This window comes from Filicampus tigris, chromosome 4 (assembly GCF_054856515.1).
Source record: "Filicampus tigris isolate MCC_2025a chromosome 4, RoL_Ftig_1.0, whole genome shotgun sequence".
Lineage (NCBI taxonomy): Eukaryota > Metazoa > Chordata > Actinopteri > Syngnathiformes > Syngnathidae > Filicampus > Filicampus tigris.
Genome location: NC_141220.1, coordinates 28,360,230 through 28,380,628, shown reverse-complemented (window position 1 = coordinate 28,380,628; position 20,399 = coordinate 28,360,230). Strand labels below are relative to the sequence as shown.

Below are 20,399 nucleotides of genomic sequence, written 5' to 3'. Positions count from 1 at the left end.
TTCCAAAGTTGGATATCATAATTATGAATCACTTTTACGCCTTGCGCCTTGTGTAAAAGTCAAATAAGCTTTATAAACACAAAAAACAGGTGAAATGGTTAACGGCTTGTTGAAAGAGGTCTGTTTTCAATGGTTTTTGGAATGATCTGGAGGGGGTGGTTCCTGAGGGTGTCCCCCAAGGTCCAGTGCTTGGATTTTGCGGTGGGAGGGGCAATAGTGCTGCAGAGGCCGAGGGCAGGTTTTGAGGGATTTTTAGGTGAGAAGCAGGATTTGAGGCGAGTTCACTGTTGTATGGATGGCCGTTGGAGCAGAAGCAGGCAGCTGAACATGACGGGGTATTCCAAAATGGTCCGCAAAGCTCCTAAAGCCCAAACTAACAGGTCAGCGTGGGCGTAACTGGCTATGAACGGACCTGCGAGTGCACGCAAAATTATTGACGCCTCATCTCAAATGTCTTGAAATGCGCTATATAAATAAAATTGTACTGTATAAGATAACACAAGGAAAATGCCAGCACGATCTCAAAAGGTGAAAACCCAATGTGGAACCAAAAGGAAAAGAAAGAGCAAACTCGAAGACGTGTTTGTCGAAGAAAAAGAACAGCGCAAGTGAATGCAGGGCGATCTCGTGAAAATGTTGTGAACCTGTCTCTTTAAACGCTCGAGCGGCGGGCTGCGCGCGCACTCCACTGGTGACGTCACATTCACGAGTCCAACATGGCGGCAACGCTGGGCAAGAGCTTCTTTGAGGTCTGCGCGTTTGAGCGGGAAGCCGTCCAAAGGTTCCGAGAAGTCCAAATCAAACTCGGTAAAGTCATTGCACACTTGCACTGTGTCAAGTTGGACGTGCCCAACATTTGGCAACATGTTAGACGCAAAATCATTACACGACGGCACACGCTAAGCTAGCGGCGTTAAGCGTTCTGAGCGCACATGGAAATCGTGCCTCTCCACTATGAGGATGCACGACATTGAGAAAAAAAAAGTAAATCTTTTTTTTAACGAGGTCGAAGAAGCACGTTACTGCAATTAATTTTGATTTTGTTTTATTAATTTATTTATTTTTAATAAGTAATCCTCGAGGCCGTGACCGCGAGTAAAAAAAAAAAAGTGTCCAAAATCGGCTTCTGTAGCAACGGTCAAGTACGTTCTGAAAAAATATTTGTCACGTGACCTTCGAAAGCCCTGAAATGCAAATACGCGACAACAAAATTAAACGTTTTTTCCCCCCGAGCAAGGCAAATGTCACCGGATAGATCTGGAATAAATTAGGATAACGCCGTTTAAAATGTGTCCATATGTTAAGAATTAAGGAAGTTATGACATTTTAAAGTCTTCAAAAAGGGGCAAAACTGTTTCTTTTTGTTTCTAATTCAAAACAATGGAATGCCCTGTGAACAGTCTTTAAGAAAAAGAATGAAGGTGAGATCTTGAGGCATCACAGTTTCCTGGAGTGTGGACCGAATTATGAAGGTGATCCACCTCAAGAAAGTGTTCAATTTCACAAGTCGAGCATTCATAAATAAGGCTAATTAATCACAAGCCACAGCTCATTTTTCTGAGAGGAGTGCAAAACAGATCTGCGCGACGTGATCACGTGAAAATGGCTACACAAAATATTGAGGTGCTTTTAACTTATCAGCCAATCCGAGAAGGGCGATTTGTTAGCAAATAATTCAAGTTGTACTGTTCGAGTGTCATTTGAAGACATTTTGGACCAGGTTTTCTTTGTGATATTGCCCATGAAGACCCTTTTTTCACCACTCCCAAAAGCCATGTTCTGATTTTCAAAGCTGGTGTGATGTGCGCAGCTTCAGCGCCCGTTGCGGGAGCCGTGAAATTTCCAGACTCTGCCGGCGCGTTCCACTATGACGACGGCGGCGGCGGCGACAAAGTGCACTCCATCACCAGCAACAGATTCATCACATGGTCAGCCACATTCGCCTTATTATTGTCCGCCGTAGCGTTGTTCTTTTTTCTTCTTTTGCTTCTTTTTCTTACGATCGCTGTCCTTGTTCTAATTTAATTAAAAATTACATTTTTTTCTCCGCATATTGTTACTTTTCTGTTCCTTCTTCTTTGTGTGGTGTGAGCGGGCAGCTCTTATTTTATTTTGGGAAGAACGTAGCGCCGCGCGTTTTCTCCTTTGACCTTTCCCGTTTGCCGGCCAGGACCACGTCGGGCGACGCGGCGCTGCTGGTGGAGCACTCGTTGGACGGCAACCTGCTCAACAACGCCGTGCGACTTCGCTTCACCCACTGCCAGGTGGTGCCGGGGGGCGTGGCCGTGGCCGAGACCCCCAACAACGTGGTGGTCCTCGTCGCCACCAACCAGAGCGTCCATAGGCTGCTGCTGCCGCACCCCAAGCGCATGTATCGCAGCGTAAGTACTCCGGTTGTACGTTTCTCACCGCGCGTTGCGCCCTAACGCCCGACGCGCGCTTGCTCAGGACGTGGTGACGGAGCTTCACATGCAGTCGGTGTTGACGGACGTGGCCAAGCTGAACCTGGAGGACGCGTGTCACGGCGCCGCCATCCCCGCCGCGTTCACCCCCGCCGGCGGCGCCGCCGGAGTGAGCGCCGCGTGGCTCACGCAGCACGGAGACGCCAACTACGCCTTGGCCTCGCCCGCCGGGGGCGTCGTGGTCGTCACGCTGCCCGCGCACGCGCCGCAAGGTGGGGGCCGCGCGATCGGTCGCGGTGCGCGTCCGTTTGCTCGCCCGCGTGTCTCAACGTGCGGGCGTGCGCAGGCGAGGCTTTCGTGTCGGAGCTGAAGACGAGCTGGGTGATGCGTCGTCTGTCGACGTGGATCCCGAGCGCCATGCGCGGCGAGCAGAGCGCGTGGGACGGCGTGGCCAGCGTGGCGGCGCGAGAGCTGGACGACGACTCGCTGGTCCTGGCCGCGTGTCTGGACCACAAACTGCGCGTGTGGTCACTTCGGGTGAGGCGGCGGCGACGCGCGCGCGAGCGAGCGGCCGCGCTTCAACGACATTCATTTGTGACGCCTGCGCCCGTGTTCAGGATCAGACGTGCGTGCTGGAGGCCGACATGTTGGACTACATGCCGCTGGTGTGCAAAGGCGGCGGGCGGTGGTCGGGCGCGGGCCACCGCGTGCGCCTGACCTCTTGCTCGGCCTCCGGCCTGTGCCTGGCCGTGTACCTGGCGGCGCCCCACAGAGGCCAGTTTGTGGTAGCGCAGCTACTGGCCGTCGACAACAACCGCTACGGCCTGGAGCACATCTCGTCGCTCTTCTGCGCTCAGGTGAGCAGGACGGACGGACGGGCGGGCGGGCTGCGGACGGGCGTGAGCCGCGAGTCGGCCGAATGTGAACGCTTGCGACGTTTGGCCGCAGGAGACGCTGGTGGACTTCACGCTGACCGCCAGCGACGTTTGGGCCCTGTGGCTGGACCACGACAACAACGCCGTGGTCAAATACATCAACTTTGAGCAGTCAGTCAAAAACGGCGCGACGGCGCTCGCTCCGTCTTGCCGTCTGCCTACGTCGTCTTCTTTCCGTTGGCGTCTTCCTCCTTTCTCTCGGCCGTCGTCCTTCTTGCTCGCGACTCGCTGCTTCCTGTCTGCCGTTGCCTCCTTCCTTTCTGTGACTTCCTCCTTTCCTGTCTGCTTTTGACGTCTTCTCTTGTGCTGTCCGTGAAAAGACCCGTTTTTGTTGTCGCTCAGGAACGTGCCGGGTCAGTGGAATCAGGTGTTTGTTCAGCCTCGCCCGGAGGAGGAGGTCCACATCGGCGTGGATCAGGACCCCCGAGTAAGTTGTCCGTCAGTCAGTCGCCGTCGGGCGGCGGCGGCGGCGGCGATATGTGAGCTCCGATGTGATGATTGACAGGAGACCTACTTGGACGTCATCTTCTCGCCGCTTCGCTTCACGGCGGCGGCCATCGTCAAAGCGCTCCAGGTGAAGAGGCGGTTACCGTGACAACGGGGGGGAAAGGTTTGCGCGAAGGGGGGGAGAGACGCCCCCGTCTTGACTCGTGTCGTTGCCTTGTTCAGATTTTCCGGCGAGGCCCGGACGTCCTTCCCGACGTCTCGTGGGAGGGGCTGAAGAAGGAAGTCACGCTGGCCGTGGAGAACGAGGTGAGCCTTTCCAGACTTTGCTTCCTCCACTAGTCTAAAGGCGGCATTCGGATTCATTTTGCGTTTGTGGAATATGAGTTAGGCAGCAAAATCCACCTGTTGTTAGCCATCTCTTTTGTCACTTCTGTCCACTGAAAATGACATCACAGTTGCTCAGGACCAATCGCAGCTCACCTCTTTTCTGAAGCTGACCCGCGATTGGTCGTTACCTGAGCCCCGAGCAACTGTGATGTCATTTTCAGTCGACAGCGAGTGACAAAATGGCCGCCCCCAGAGATAGCAAAAAAATGAGCGGGTTTTAATTCTTAACTCATATTCCACAAATGTAATATCATGTTTAGACTAGTGGGACTACATTGAAAATAATTCTTTGAAAGAAAAAGTGTTGGGTTGACTTTCATCTTTTCCTTCAAGTCAGCCAGCAACTAATCTCCAATTTCTGTGGTCCTGCAATGAGGGATGTCTGTTTTTTGTTGTTGTTTTGTTCTCCCCCCAATTTTTTTTTTTTTTTACGGAATCCTCATCAATTGGTGTTTGAGCAAACGTCCTGCTCCTGAATCGAGGGATGGAAATTCACAAACGTTTTTTTTTTTGTTTGTTTGTTTTTTGTTTGTCCCAACCGCGGACAAAAAGTGAAGAATTGCCGATTTCAAACGTTTGCGATTTCTGATGGTTTGCGTTTGCGTGTTCAGCTCCAGAACAGCGTGACGGAGTTTGAGTTTTCCCAGGAGGAATATCAGCACCTTCAGGTGCAATTCTGGTCCAAGCTGTACGCGTGCTGTCTTCAGTACCAGGAGGTTCTGTCGGCGCCGCTGGCCATCAGCGTCAGTCCTCACAGTCACATGGCGTGCCTGCTCAAGAAGGTGCGTGACGCCGCGCCCTCCTTGCTCTGCTCGCTGCCCGCCCTCGCCAAGACGGGCGCGCTTGCTCTTTCAGGGCTTCCTTTCCTTCCTGCTGCCTTGTTTCGCCGTCGACCATCTCTACCTGTCCTCCGACGAACACTTCCCGTCGGATGACGACGACGACGCGCCGCTCGCCGAGGGTAAGCGCCCGGCTCGTTCCTGCGTAGATGCGCGTGCCTTTCCCCACGGGTGTGCGCGTGTTCAGACTCGTCGGTGGGCGCCGATGTGGCCGCGCTGATGTCGTGTTTGCGCGTGCTGAGGGACGGCGTGTCCCCGGAGATGGCGGCCGACATGGAGAGCGCGCTCCGCCGCGCCGAGTCGCCCGAGAGGAGCGCCAGGCTCGTCCTGGACCAAATGCTGGCGCAGGACAAGTCTGTCTCGCACACACGCACGCACGCACGCGCGCGCACTTGCGCATGGACGTGTTGTCACATGGTCATTGTGTGCGCACAGTCAAAACGTGCTGGAGGACATCCAGAACAAACTGCAGGGGGTGCGCAACCCGACGGCGGCCATGTTAGTTCTGCTGACAGAGTTGGACCTGGAGACGGACTTGGACTTTGGGGATGGTCCACTCTTACTGGGTATGGCCTTACTTCCTTCCTTCCTTCCTTCCTTCCTTCCTTCTTTCCTTCCTTCCTTCCTTCCTTCCTTCCTTCCTTCCTTCTTTCTTTCTTTCTTTCTTTCTTTCTTTCTTTCTTTCTTTCTTTCTTTCTTTCTTTCTTTCTTTCTTTCTTTCTTTCCTTCCTTCCTTCCTTCCTTCCTTCCTTCCTTCCTTCCTTCCTTCCTTCCTTCCTTCCTTCCTTCCTTCCTTCCTTTCTTCCTTTCCTTCCTTCTCTACAGAGTGACGTTATCACTTGGAGTTGTGCGAGGGCGTCTCGAGATGCGAGCGACGCAACGCTCGGGCTAGGCGGCGAACCGAAATTGAATTGCGATTTCTATGTTGGCTTCTCTCGATGTTGAAAACGTTATCACCAAAAGAAAACTGTGCAGAACATCGTATTGCATTTGTAACCCGACGACGTTCCTCAAAATGTAATGATACAAAGATCCATGGACTTTTTTTTTTTTTTTTTTTTTTTTCCCCCCCACCAAAACAAATTTCCACCCTGCTATGGCACAAAATAGAATAGCCCAGGTTTCAGGTTTCAAGACTTGTGAATATAATTTCAGTCAGTAGCTTTTTTTTACATGCCATTTGCTTCATCAACTGTTTTTTTTTTTTTTTCCTCCCACTTTGGAGCACACATTCTCCCTTTTTGCCGTAAACATGAATCTCTCCTCCCTCGCACTTCAGACACTCCAGCCGCCCCCACAATGAGTGAAATAGAATTTTAAAAAATAGCGTTGACAGTCAGTGAGTTGATTCGCAATCGTCTCCTTTCCAGCATCTGCTCCGCATGAAGTCGCTGTCGTGTGTTTGTGTTTGTCAGGTGAGAGCCTGAGCCTGCGCGTGAGCGCGTCTCACTTGTACTCGAGCGCCACCGCCGTGTCGCTGGTGTGCCAAGCGCTGAGTCACGTGAGCGCCACGCGGACACTCCTCTGCAGGGACGCGCTGCTCCTCCTCAAGCTCTGCCTGCGCCTCGGCGAACACGTACGCACGCACGCGCGCGCGCACGCAGGGCTTTTCCCGGCTCAAAAATGGGACTGAGGTGCTGCCGCTCCGGTCGCCCTGCTAACGGAAGCGTTTTGTGTGCGCGCGGCAGGTTTTGCCGGGCGGAGGCTCTCAGCTGCTTCAGATCCAACAGGAAGTGATCTCGCGCACGTCTCAGCTCTTGTCGTCGTACTTCCTGCTCAAGCACCTCAGCCGGAGCGTCAGCGTGCAGGTCGCCGACGACGCCGTGTGAGTGCGCGCGGCGAGCGTGTCCGCTCGGGCCGGCGCAGCTTCTATGCTTGTGACCCCAACCGCCTCCCCCCCCCCCCCCCTTCCCCTTGTGTTTCTGCAGAGAAGCCAACCTGCAGCACCTCAGCGCCTTACACCTCAACGACACCCCGGCGCTCACCAACAACGCCGCAGGTTGCCAAACGCCACAATTTATTTGTCTGTGTGCGCGCGTGTGGAACATTTTAGCGTATGTGCGATTATTTAAAAAAATATATACATCGTGATTATTTTGGTAATAATTGAAATCACGATTATTCAAACGATCATTTTGGGGCACGAAACAAGAAAATGTTTCAAAACAAATAAATGTCAGAGCTTCCTTTTGGATCAAACATTTATTAGATTTTCTTTCTTTTTCAAAGCACATCTGAAAAAGAAAGGTGCAAATGTATACATTCAAGTATGATTTCCTTGTGTAAACAAACATAGTGCGTTGGGTATAAAAGAATATGAATCGTTTTTTTACGATTATTTTTGTAATTTTGTAATGGTGGAGTTTAATAACGGTAATTGTCATTGAATTTGGATGAATGGCACATCCCGAGTGCGCACCTCACACGTGTTGGATGGACGCGTACGTGGCCACGCCTTTCAGCCTGTGTGTTTTTCTCTGCCTGAAACGCGTGTGTGTGTGTGTGGTCAAGTTAGGTTGTTAACGCGTTTGCGCGCACGTGTTCCAGCGGTCAGTCGGCAGTCGGCGGTGGAGATGTTCTACCAGAGTTGCGGCCGCAAGCTGGCCGTCCGCCATCTCTTCTCCCAGAGCGCGGCGGGCGGCGGCGGCGGCGGCGCCACCTGGAACGACTCGATGGCCAACGTCCTCCAGCTGCTCGCTCAGCTGCTGTATCCTCCCCGCTGTTGCTATGACGATGGGCAGCATGTTGGGCGTGGCACATGCTTTGTGCGTAGTTGTCCTCACTTAACCGCCGCGTCCTAGCTGGCCCAGCAATTCCACCTTCCACTTCCCAGAATGCCTCATGGCCAACTGTCAGTACACTCAGCTGCAGGTCAGTACGGCACATGCGCGCGAGAGTGACCTCTGACTAAAAAAAGAACCAAAAAAAGTCTTTTTGGTATCAAGGACTACCCCGAACTCAACTCTCAGCAAAATATGTCAACGCATATTCTCGCTTTGGTGTGTGCAGGACTACGTGCGTCTGATTGGTCCGTGGTGTCAGGTGAACATCGGCTCTTGCCGTTTCATGCTAGCTCAATGCTACCTGGCCGACGGCGAGGGCCACAAGGTGAGCGTGCGCAAGCGCGCGAGCTCCTCGGAGGGTTAGGCGCGTCACGTGACCTTTCACCTCTCCCATCAGGCCTTGCGGTGCTTCCAAGAAGCCGCCACCGAGGTGGAGAAGGAAGACTTTCTCATGCGATTGACGGGCGCCGAGGACGAGCGAGCCGCCGCGTGCTCGCCCACGTTGCGCTACTACAACAAGGTTTGCGCTAACGCTAACAGATGACGCGGCTACAAATACGGTGATGCTAATGCTAGCGGACTGCGTGTGTTTTAGGTGCTGCATCTGCTGGAGGACGTTGGCCTACCGGAGCTTGTCATCCAGTTAGCCACGTTGGCGTTAGCTGAGGCTGTCAATGATGTCAGCAGTCAGGTGATGTCACACTCGCACACACAGGGTGGACCAAATCAAGTAAGACTTCCAAAAAAAAAAAAAAAACGATTTTTGTGTGCAGGCGGCCTTGTGGACCAGAATCTTCAAGCATCATTTGGACCTCGGTCACAACAGCGAAGCTTACGAGGCTTTGATCCAGAACCCGGACTCCAGCATGTGAGTGCGCACCGGCGCGTCACTCGCGCGCACGTGTGTCACACACGCACGCACGCACGCGCGTGTGTGTTTGTAATTGCAGGCAGCTAGACTGTCTCCGTCAGCTGGTGGTGGTCCTGTGCGAGCGCGCTCAGCTTCACGACCTGGTCCACTTCTCCTACGTCAACCTGCACGACGAGGTCAGAACAAACCAAACGGCCAGTTGGATGAAAATCCAGTGTGGCCCCACCCACTTCTCACCCCCTCCCTCCGGCCCGCCAGGTGGTCGGAATCATCGAATCGCGGGCGAGGGGCGTCGACCTTCTCGCGCACAACTACTACGAACTCCTCTACGCCTTTCACATCAACAGACACAACTACAGGAAAGGTGCGCACGCACCAAATGTTCCCACGCGCACACGTGCGTGCTCAATGACATTGTGTGTGTGTGTGTGTGTCTGTGTTGCGGCATCTGTGCACGTAGCGGGCACGGTGATGCTGGAGTTGGGTGTGCGTTTGGGTCGCGAGGTGTGTTCGGTGCGCGGCCTGAAGAAGCAGGTCAACTGCTTCCTGGCCGCCATCAACTGTCTGCGCCTGATCCGGCCCGAGTACGCGTGGATGGTTCTGCCCGTCTTTGAGGTACGCGCAACGTGTCGCGGGGGCACGTGTCGCACGCACACACGCGGCTCACCTTGGGCACGTTTTGTTTCTCTTGCAGTCCGAGCGGCCCGGGGCCTCTCCCAAACGAAATTCTGACGGCGACTTTGTGGGCCCACCAGGTCAGACTTGACTTTTGTCACTCAGCTGCACGTTAGCCCGGGGTTTTGCTGCCATCTTGTGGCGTAGTTTAACATTACACAGAGGGAAAAGAAATCCCAAACTTTTCAAACAATAAGAAGAGAGCTTAAAAAAAAAATACAATTCGTTTTCAAGTGTTGAAGCGGGAAAATGTGGAATTCCAATAACGAAATGGATTGAAAAAGAATTTGGGCTAAATAACCATCGAGCGCCGGTGATGACATCATCAATTAGCGAGCTGCGGTTTGATTAGTCGCATGATGTCTGATGTCACTTCCTGTGTGTCAGTCAAGCGTCAGGTGGACATTTTGGAGCTGCGCGACCTGGAGAAAGAATTCATGATGGCGACGTGTCGACTGGCGCTGGCGCAACATCAGCCGCGGGCGGCCGCCGTCGCCGGTGCGCAACGCCGCGTCGTCCTCCCTCCCGCCTGCCGTTAAAGCGCCGCGCTTACCTGTCTTCACCCCCCCCCCCCCCTTGGGTTCAGGCGGCGCCGGCCCTGGCGAGCTGGTGCGCCTCCTGCTGGACGCCGGCCTGTTCACGTCCGCCCGGCAGCTGTGCGGCGTCTTCAAGCTGCCGCTGGCGCCCCTCTTCGACGCGCTGACCTTCCGGTGAGACCCCGGGAAGTCTCTCAAATCTCTTTTTTTTTTTTTTTTTTTTTACGATTATGCCAATTTTGTCATCGTGGCGCGTAATAATCGTAATTGTAATTGAATTTCGGTGAATGGCACAGCCCTACTGTCATGTAAATGACGGCCGACTGCTTTTGTGTTGTTGCCAGGTGTATCAAGCTTCAGTTTGGTGGCGAGGAGGCTCAAAACGAGGCCTGGTTGTGGTTGGCGGCGAATCAGCTCTCGTCTGTGGTCAACACCAAAGAGTCCAGGTTTGCTCGCAACGCGGCAACTTTCTACTGGACGATTCTCGCTCATGGCGTCGCACCATGTTCATGGTTATTATTCTTATTATTTGTGGTTGTTGTTAGCGCTACGGACGAGGCGTGGCGCCTCCTCTCGTGGTTCCTTTCGGAGTTCCCGTCGTCGGAGGGCCTTCACCACCGCCAAGTTCTCGTCAAGCTGCTGTCGCACGGCGTGCCGCCGCCCGATTGGCTCGTCAAGTCCTACAAAGTGCGCCCCCGAAAGTCACAAACATCCCGCCGTCTTGTCCGCGTGCCCTCCGCACAATTAACAGCAATTCCGCTGCTGCCCTTGTAGTCGTCTGACACGGGGCCTTCCGGCTGCACCGTACTGTAAAAGATTGAACACCGACTTGGGCAAAGGTCCCGGTGCTCGTCTGATTGGATCTCAATGCGGCGTTTGATGTCATTGATCATAATTATACTTTTGGGAACTTGGGTAGGATGAAATGCAACGGCCCTAAAATGGTTCAGGTTCTACTTGTAGGAAAGGGCTTACTTTGTGACCGTTGGAAGTTTTGAATCTGATCGAATGTCCTTGAGATGCGAGGTCCCCCAAGGGTCAGTCCTTGGACCCCTTTCATTCAGTCTGTACATCGTGAAAAACACATATTTGGGAACTTTTTTTCTTTTTTTTTTTTTTTGGTTTTGTTTTATTTTCACGTGAATGAAAAGCCTGTAACGCGTGAACACCATTCACGTAAAAAGAAACATGAAAAAAATGTGTTTTTAACAGGACAGCGACGATATGTCACACCAGGGTCAAATGCTTCAAAATCCAAATGCTGGATATCATGGCTGTGGAGATATTGAGGTGTTGTGTCACCGTCTAAAACAAAATGAATGGCTGGATGAACCCAAATGTCCTTCAGCAAAACCAAAGCAAAACAAAACTGAGGTGATCGTGTTTTTGGGCAGCAGAGAAAAGAGAACTGCCGTTAGTCAATACTTGAATACTGAAACAGCAGTCAGTCACTAAAACAGCCTTTTACCAGCCTCCCAGGTAGACCAGGAGGAAAATGCATGCTTTTCATCTCCAGTAAACTTATTGTAGCGCTCGTCTGGCCGGACTTCCTCAAAAGAGCATCAAACAGCCGCCGGTCCCATCTGGTGCAGCCCAAACAGATTGACCTGCTCCTATTGTCAGTAAATACAACTTAAGATCCGTTGCTGCCTTGCACAGGAAGTGGATGCGGCGGCTTTGCTGCGTCTCTATTTGAACTTTGACCTGCTGGACGCAGCGGCCGAGCTGGTGATGGAGTACGTGGACGCGCTGCTGGGACGCGGACACCAATACTTCGGGATCAAGGTAAATGCTTGCGCCGCAACGCTTGCGAGCGTCGGCGGCTGACGCGGCCCCGCCCAAATGTGTTTTGCCGCTCAGACGCCGCTGTCGGCGCGCAGTCCGAGCGTGTGGCTGCCGTACACGCCCATCGATCAGCTGATGGCGGCGCTCAAGGACACGCAGACCAACCAAGGCGTGAGAATTCCGCCGCCTCGCTTGCTGTTCCCGCGTCAGCGCTTTGTGTTTGACGCCGCGGCGTTTTGATGTCCTTTTCAGCTTTACGGGCGACTTGCAGACAAGCTGGCCGACTATCACAAGATGGTGGAGAAGGCCACCAGGATGACGCTCGCCAATCGTTAAACGTTGCCCTTGAAAACTTTTGCATGTAAATATGACTTTTTGTTACCTGCGGAGAGAATACATTGAATTGTGAAAAATGGACTGGTGTTTTTCTTTTTCTTATCACATTTGCCCAGTGGCCACTTTATTTCATTTGAACATGGTAGCGTGGCGCTTTGTGGCCGCACTTTGGCACAAAGACAACAATTGTTCCAAAAAGAGGCTCCAAGCGGTTTGCCGCCACTCCCGGCCGGCTGAATTGAGCCAAAGAGTAAAAATGGACAACTTTCAAACAAGCGCTAGCTGAACCTTTTGGTCCACTAGCTTAACGCGAAACTTAAATCTATACGTGTGAACAGAAATGTTGCAAGCAACACAACAGTAGACTGGGTGGCATATTCTTTATCCCCTGCGGCGACCGATTTGGGGAATACTGATGGACTCAAGGACTGGAGGCGTCTGAATGACCAGGATAGCGTTGTGTCCTTCTACTGCCCCCTGGTGGCCAAGGTGCAGTGTTCAAAAACGATTTTGAAATCTATTGAAAGATGTTGCTAGTACAGTACTGTATATATTTGACAGCTGCTTTTATAAAGTAGAACATTATTACTCTTTTGCTCCAATTAACGCATGACGAGTGAACAACGGATTGATGGAATTTGCCTTCACTTGAATGTGAACAGATGATTTGAGATGTGAGCCAGTTGTATCTGAAGGCGCCACCGTCATACGATTGGCCGGGACGAGCGCGGGCGGGCCGTTCCTTTCTTTCCGGTGCGCCGGGAACGGGAAGCCTTTGAAACCTTGAGGCCAACTTTCCTGGCCGTTTGTTGGACGGAAGACGTCATGGACGAGGCCAGATGAAAAGGAGATCGCTTCCTTTGCAGAACTGAGCTCACCGTTTCCAAACGGACGCTATTGGCCCCATGCCGACTGTTGCCTAACCAGTTTGAAACCCTAATTTCAAACCCTGACCCGAATTTAAAACCCTGACCAGAAACCCTAATCCTGATTCAAAAGCCTTACTTGGAATTTAAATTTCTACTTTGAGACCCTATCCTGAGTTTAAAACCCTACTTTGAAACCAAAAGCACTTTCAAACCATATTCGGATATCTTTGAAAGCCTAAATTACTTTAAAACCCTACTTTGAAACCCTAGTTTAAAAAACCTTTGAAATCCCTAACCCTACTGTGAAACCCTACTTTGAAATCCCAAGCCTAATATTAAACCCACTTTCAAACCCTAACCTAGTTTGAAACCCTAAATGGAAACCTTAGCCCTAGTTTGAAACCCCAGTTGGAAACCCTAAACCTAGTTTGCAACCCTATTTTGAAACCCTAACCCTAGTTTGAAACACCAGTTGGAAAGCCTAAACCTAGTTTGCAACCCTACTTTGAAACCCTAACCCTAGTTTGAAACCCTAAATGGAAACCTTAAACCTTGTTTAAAAGCCCAGTTGGAAACCCTAACCCTAGTTTGAAACCCTAAATGTAAACCCTAACCCTAGTTTGAAACCCTACTTTGAAACCCTAACCCTAGTTTGAAACCCTAAATGGAAACCCTAACCCTACTTTGGAACCCTACTTTGAAACCCTAACCCTAATTTGAAACCCTAGTTGGAAAACCTAACCCTAGTCTGAAACCCTACTTTCAAACCCTAACCCTAGTTTGAAACCCTAGTTGGAAAACCTAACCCTAGTTTGAAACCCTACTTTGAAACCCTAACCCTAGTTTGAAACCCTACTTTCAAACCCTAACCCTAGTTTGAAACCCTAGTTGGAAAACCTAACCCTAGTTTGAAACCCTACTTTCAAACCCTAACCCTAGTTTGAAACCCTAGTTGGAAAACCTAACCCTAGTTTGAAACCCTCACCCTAGTTTGAAACCCTAAATGGAAACCCTAACCCTACTTTGAAACCCTACTTTGAAACCCTAACCCTAGTTTGAAACCCTACTTTGAAACCCTAACCCTACTTTGAAACCCTAACCCTAGTTTGAAACCCTACCCCTAATCTGAAACCCTAGTTGGAAATCCTAACCCTAGTTTGAAACCCTACTTTGAAACCCTAACCCTAGTTTGAAACCCTACTTTCAAACCCTAACCCTAGTTTAAAACCCTAGTTGGAAAACCTAACCCTAGTTTGAAACTCTACTTTGAAACCCTAACCCTAGTTTGAAACCCTACTTTGAAACCCTAACCCTAGTTTGAAACCCTACTTTGAAACCCTAACCCTACTTTGAAACCCTAACCCTAGTTTGAAACCCTACCCCTAATTTGAAACCCTAGTTGGAAATCCTAACCCTAGTTTGAAACCCTACTTTGAAACCCTAACCCTAGTTTGAAACCCTACTTTCAAACCCTAACCCTAGTTTAAAACCCTAGTTGGAAAACCTAACCCTAGTTTGAAACTCTACTTTGAAACCCTAACCCTAGTTTGAAACCCTACTTTCAAACCCTAACCCTAGTTTGAAACCCTACTTTGAAACCCTAACCCTACTTTGAAACCCTAACCCTAGTTTGAAACCCTACCCCTAATTTGAAACCCTAGTTGGAAATCCTAACCCTAGTTTGAAACCCTACTTTGAAACCCTAACCCTAGTTTGAAACCCTACTTTCAAACCCTAACCCTAGTTTAAAACCCTAGTTGGAAAACCTAACCCTAGTTTGAAACCCTAGTTGGAAAACCTAACCCTAGTTTGAAACCCTACTTTGAAACCCTAACCCTAGTTTGAAACCCTACTTTCAAACCCTAACCCTAGTTTGAAACCCTAGTTGGAAAACCTAACCCTAGTTTGAAACCCTACTTTCAAACCCTAACCCTAGTTTGAAACCCTAGTTGGAAAACCTAACCCTAGTTTGAAACCCTCACCCTAGTTTGAAACCCTAAATGGAAACCCTAACCCTACTTTGAAACCCTACTTTGAAACCCTAACCCTAGTTTGAAACCCTACTTTGAAACCCTAACCCTACTTTGAAACCCTAACCCTAGTTTGAAACCCTACCCCTAATTTGAAACCCTAGTTGGAAATCCTAACCCTAGTTTGAAACCCTACTTTGAAACCCTAACCCTAGTTTGAAACCCTACTTTCAAACCCTAACCCTAGTTTAAAACCCTAGTTGGAAAACCTAACCCTAGTCTGAAACTCTACTTTGAAACCCTAACCCGAGTTTGAAACCCTACTTTCAAACCCTAACCCTAGTTTGAAACCCTACTTTGAAACCCTAACCCTACTTTGAAACCCTAACCCTAGTTTGAAACCCTACCCCTAATTTGAAACCCTAGTTGGAAATCCTAACCCTAGTTTGAAACCCTACTTTGAAACCCTAACCCTAGTTTGAAACCCTACTTTCAAACCCTAACCCTAGTTTAAAACCCTAGTTGGAAAACCTAACCCTAGTTTGAAACTCTACTTTGAAACCCTAACCCTAGTTTGAAACCCTACTTTCAAACCCTAACCCTAGTTTGAAACCCTAAATGTAAACCCTAACCCTAGTTTGAAACCCTACTTTGAAACCCTAACCCTAGTTTGAAACCCTAAATGGAAACCCTAACCCTACTTTGGAACCCTACTTTGAAACCCTAACCCTAATTTGAAACCCTAGTTGGAAAACCTAACCCTAGTCTGAAACCCTACTTTCAAACCCTAACCCTAGTTTGAAACCCTAGTTGGAAAACCTAACCCTAGTTTGAAACCCTACTTTGAAACCCTAACCCTAGTTTGAAACCCTACTTTCAAACCCTAACCCTAGTTTGAAACCCTAGTTGGAAAACCTAACCCTAGTTTGAAACCCTACTTTCAAACCCTAACCCTAGTTTGAAACCCTAGTTGGAAAACCTAACCCTAGTTTGAAACCCTCACCCTAGTTTGAAACCCTAAATGGAAACCCTAACCCTACTTTGAAACCCTACTTTGAAACCCTAACCCTAGTTTGAAACCCTACTTTGAAACCCTAACCCTACTTTGAAACCCTAACCCTAGTTTGAAACCCTACCCCTAATTTGAAACCCTAGTTGGAAATCCTAACCCTAGTTTGAAACCCTACTTTGAAACCCTAACCCTAGTTTGAAACCCTACTTTCAAACCCTAACCCTAGTTTAAAACCCTAGTTGGAAAACCTAACCCTAGTTTGAAACTCTACTTTGAAACCCTAACCCGAGTTTGAAACCCTACTTTCAAACCCTAACCCTAGTTTGAAACCCTACTTTGAAACCCTAACCCTACTTTGAAACCCTAACCCTAGTTTGAAACCCTACCCCTAATTTGAAACCCTAGTTGGAAATCCTAACCCTAGTTTGAAACCCTACTTTGAAACCCTAACCCTAGTTTGAAACCCTACTTTCAAACCCTAACCCTAGTTTAAAACCCTAGTTGGAAAACCTAACCCTAGTTTGAAACTCTACTTTGAAACCCTAACCCGAGTTTGAAACCCTACTTTCAAACCCTAACCCTAGTTTGAAACCCTACTTTGAAACCCTAACCCTACTTTGAAACCCTAACCCTAGTTTGAAACCCTACCCCTAATTTGAAACCCTAGTTGGAAATCCTAACCCTAGTTTGAAACCCTACTTTGAAACCCTAACCCTAGTTTGAAACCCTACTTTCAAACCCTAACCCTAGTTTAAAACCCTAGTTGGAAAACCTAACCCTAGTTTGAAACCCTAGTTGGAAAACCTAACCCTAGTTTGAAACCCTACTTTGAAACCCTAACCCTAGTTTGAAACCCTACTTTCAAACCCTAACCCTAGTTTGAAACCCTAGTTGGAAAACCTAACCCTAGTTTGAAACCCTACTTTCAAACCCTAACCCTAGTTTGAAACCCTAGTTGGAAAACCTAACCCTAGTTTGAAACCCTCACCCTAGTTTGAAACCCTAAATGGAAACCCTAACCCTACTTTGAAACCCTACTTTGAAACCCTAACCCTAGTTTGAAACCCTACTTTGAAACCCTAACCCTACTTTGAAACCCTAACCCTAGTTTGAAACCCTACCCCTAATTTGAAACCCTAGTTGGAAATCCTAACCCTAGTTTGAAACCCTACTTTGAAACCCTAACCCTAGTTTGAAACCCTACTTTCAAACCCTAACCCTAGTTTAAAACCCTAGTTGGAAAACCTAACCCTAGTCTGAAACTCTACTTTGAAACCCTAACCCGAGTTTGAAACCCTACTTTCAAACCCTAACCCTAGTTTGAAACCCTACTTTGAAACCCTAACCCTACTTTGAAACCCTAACCCTAGTTTGAAACCCTACCCCTAATTTGAAACCCTAGTTGGAAATCCTAACCCTAGTTTGAAACCCTACTTTGAAACCCTAACCCTAGTTTGAAACCCTACTTTCAAACCCTAACCCTAGTTTAAAACCCTAGTTGGAAAACCTAACCCTAGTTTGAAACTCTACTTTGAAACCCTAACCCTAGTTTGAAACCCTACTTTCAAACCCTAACCCTAGTTTGAAACCCTAGTTGGAAAACCTAACCCTAGTTTGAAACCCTACTTTGAAACCCTAACCCTAGTTTGAAACCCTACTTTCAAACCCTAACCCTAGTTTGAAACCCTAGTTGGAAAACCTAACCCTAGTTTGAAACCCTACTTTCAAACCCTAACCCTAGTTTGAAACCCTAGTTGGAAAACCTAACCCTAGTTTGAAACCCTCACCCTAGTTTGAAACCCTAAATGGAAACCCTAACCCTACTTTGAAACCCTACTTTGAAACCCTAACCCTAGTTTGAAACCCTACTTTGAAACCCTAACCCTACTTTGAAACCCTAACCCTAGTTTGAAACCCTACCCCTAATTTGAAACCCTAGTTGGAAATCCTAACCCTAGTTTGAAACCCTACTTTGAAACCCTAACCCTAGTTTGAAACCCTACTTTCAAACCCTAACCCTAGTTTAAAACCCTAGTTGGAAAACCTAACCCTAGTCTGAAACTCTACTTTGAAACCCTAACCCGAGTTTGAAACCCTACTTTCAAACCCTAACCCTAGTTTGAAACCCTACTTTGAAACCCTAACCCTACTTTGAAACCCTAACCCTAGTTTGAAACCCTACCCCTAATTTGAAACCCTAGTTGGAAATCCTAACCCTAGTTTGAAACCCTACTTTGAAACCCTAACCCTAGTTTGAAACCCTACTTTCAAACCCTAACCCTAGTTTAAAACCCTAGTTGGAAAACCTAACCCTAGTTTGAAACTCTACTTTGAAACCCTAACCCTAGTTTGAAACCCTACTTTCAAACCCTAACCCTAGTTTGAAACCCTAGTTGGAAAACCTAACCCTAGTTTGAAACCCTACTTTGAAACCCTAACCCTAGTTTGAAACCCTAAATGGAAACCCTAACCCTACTTTGGAACCCTACTTTGAAACCCTAACCCTAATTTGAAACCCTAGTTGGAAAACCTAACCCTAGTTTGAAACCCTACTTTCAAACCCTAACCCTAGTTTGAAACCCTAGTTGGAAAACCTAACCCTAGTTTGAAACCCTACTTTGAAACCCTAACCCTAGTTTGAAACCCTACTTTCAAACCCTAACCCTAGTTTGAAACCCTAGTTGGAAAACCTAACCCTAGTTTGAAACCCTACTTTCAAACCCTAACCCTAGTTTGAAACCCTAGTTGGAAAACCTAACCCTAGTTTGAAACCCTCACCCTAGTTTGAAACCCTAAATGGAAACCCTAACCCTACTTTGAAACCCTACTTTGAAACCCTAACCCTAGTTTGAAACCCTACTTTGAAACCCTAACCCTACTTTGAAACCCTAACCCTAGTTTGAAACCCTACCCCTAATTTGAAACCCTAGTTGGAAATCCTAACCCTAGTTTGAAACCCTACTTTGAAACCCTAACCCTAGTTTGAAACCCTACTTTCAAACCCTAACCCTAGTTTGAAACCCTAGTTGGAAAACCTAACCCTAGTTTGAAACCCTACTTTCAAACCCTAACCCTAGTTTGAAACCCTAGTTGGAAAACCTAACCCTAGTTTGAAACCCTCACCCTAGTTTGAAACCCTAAATGGAAACCCTAACCCTACTTTGAAACCCTACTTTGAAACCCTAACCCTAGTTTGAAACCCTACTTTGAAACCCTAACCCTACTTTGAAACCCTAACCCTAGTTTGAAACCCTACCCCTAATTTGAAACCCTAGTTGGAAATCCTAACCCTAGTTTGAAACCCTACTTTGAAACCCTAACCCTAGTTTGAAACCCTACTTTCAAACCCTAACCCTAGTTTGAAACCCTAGTTGGAAAACCTAACCCTAGTTTGAAACCCTACTTTCAAACCCTAACCCTAGTTTGAAACCCTAGTTGGAAAACCTAACCCTAGTTTGAAACCCTCACCCTAGTTTGAAACCCTAAATGGAAACCCTAACCCTACTTTGAAACCCTACTTTGAAACCCTACTTTGAAAACCTAACCCTAGTTTAAAACCCTACTTTGAAACCCTAACCCTAGTTTGAAACCCTAACCCTAGTTTGAAACCCTACCCCTAATTTGAAACCCTAGTTGGAAAACCTAACCCTAGTTTGAAACCCTAGTTTGAAACCCTAACCCTAGTTTGAAACCCTACTTTCAAACCCTAACCCTAGTTTGAAACCCTACTTTGAAACCCTAACCCTTGTTTGAAACCCTACTTTCAAACCCTAACCCTAGTTTGAAACCCTAGTTGGAAAACCTAACCCTAGTTTGAAACCCTCACCCTAGTTTGAAACCCTAAATGGAAACCCTAACCCTAGTTTGAAACCCCAGTTGGAAACCCTAACCCTAGTTTGAAACGCTAGTTTGAAACCCTAACCCTAGTTTGAAACCCTAAATGGAAACCCTGACCCTAGTTTGAAACCCTAGTTTGAAACCCTAACCCTAGTTTGAAACCCTAGTTGGAAAACCTAACCCTAGTTTGGAACCCTAACCCTAGTTTGAAACCCTAGTTGGAAAATATAACCCTAGTTTGAAACCCTACTTTGAAACCCTAACCCTAGTTGGAAACCCTAACCCTAGTTTGAAACACTACTTTGAAACCCTAACCCTAGTTTGAAACCCTAGTTGGAAAACCTAACCCTAGTTTGGAACCCTAACCCTAGTTTGAAACCCTAGTTGGAAAATATAACCCTAGTTTGAAACCCTACTTTGAAACCCTAACCCTAGTTGGAAACCCTAACCCTAGTTTGAAACACTACTTTGAAACCCTAACCCTAGTTTGAAACCCTAACCCTAGTTTGAAACCCTACCCCTAGTTTGAAACCCTAGTTAAAAAACCTAACACTAGTTTGAAACCCTACTTTGAAACCCTAACCCTAGTTTGAAACCCTACTTTGAAACCCTAACCCTAGTTTGAAACCCTACTTTGAAACCCTACTCTGAAACCCTAACCCTAGTTTGAAACCCTAGTTGGAAAACCTAACCCTACTTTGAAACCCTAACCCTA

General features: G+C 48.3%; 1 protein-coding gene across 1 annotated transcript; it reads left to right on the top strand.

Annotated features, from left to right (window-relative positions):
* Positions 1 to 669: 669 nt before the first annotated feature.
* Positions 670 to 12,077, top strand: nup160 (nucleoporin 160). The gene is made up of 34 exons (XM_086029301.1): positions 670 to 807; positions 1,811 to 1,928; positions 2,171 to 2,381; positions 2,449 to 2,674; positions 2,749 to 2,939; positions 3,020 to 3,259; positions 3,351 to 3,448; positions 3,680 to 3,764; positions 3,843 to 3,911; positions 4,007 to 4,090; positions 4,783 to 4,953; positions 5,027 to 5,132; positions 5,198 to 5,363; positions 5,446 to 5,576; positions 6,426 to 6,586; positions 6,699 to 6,835; positions 6,939 to 7,009; positions 7,558 to 7,717; positions 7,812 to 7,881; positions 8,020 to 8,118; positions 8,191 to 8,313; positions 8,389 to 8,484; positions 8,567 to 8,661; positions 8,744 to 8,840; positions 8,923 to 9,028; positions 9,125 to 9,279; positions 9,359 to 9,419; positions 9,727 to 9,837; positions 9,926 to 10,049; positions 10,220 to 10,321; positions 10,421 to 10,562; positions 11,535 to 11,660; positions 11,736 to 11,831; positions 11,913 to 12,077. The coding sequence occupies exons 1-34, from the start codon at positions 717 to 719 to the stop codon at positions 11,994 to 11,996; spliced, it is 4,203 nt and encodes a 1,400-aa protein (XP_085885427.1). The 5' UTR covers positions 670 to 716; the 3' UTR covers positions 11,997 to 12,077.
* Positions 12,078 to 20,399: the final 8,322 nt, after the last annotated feature.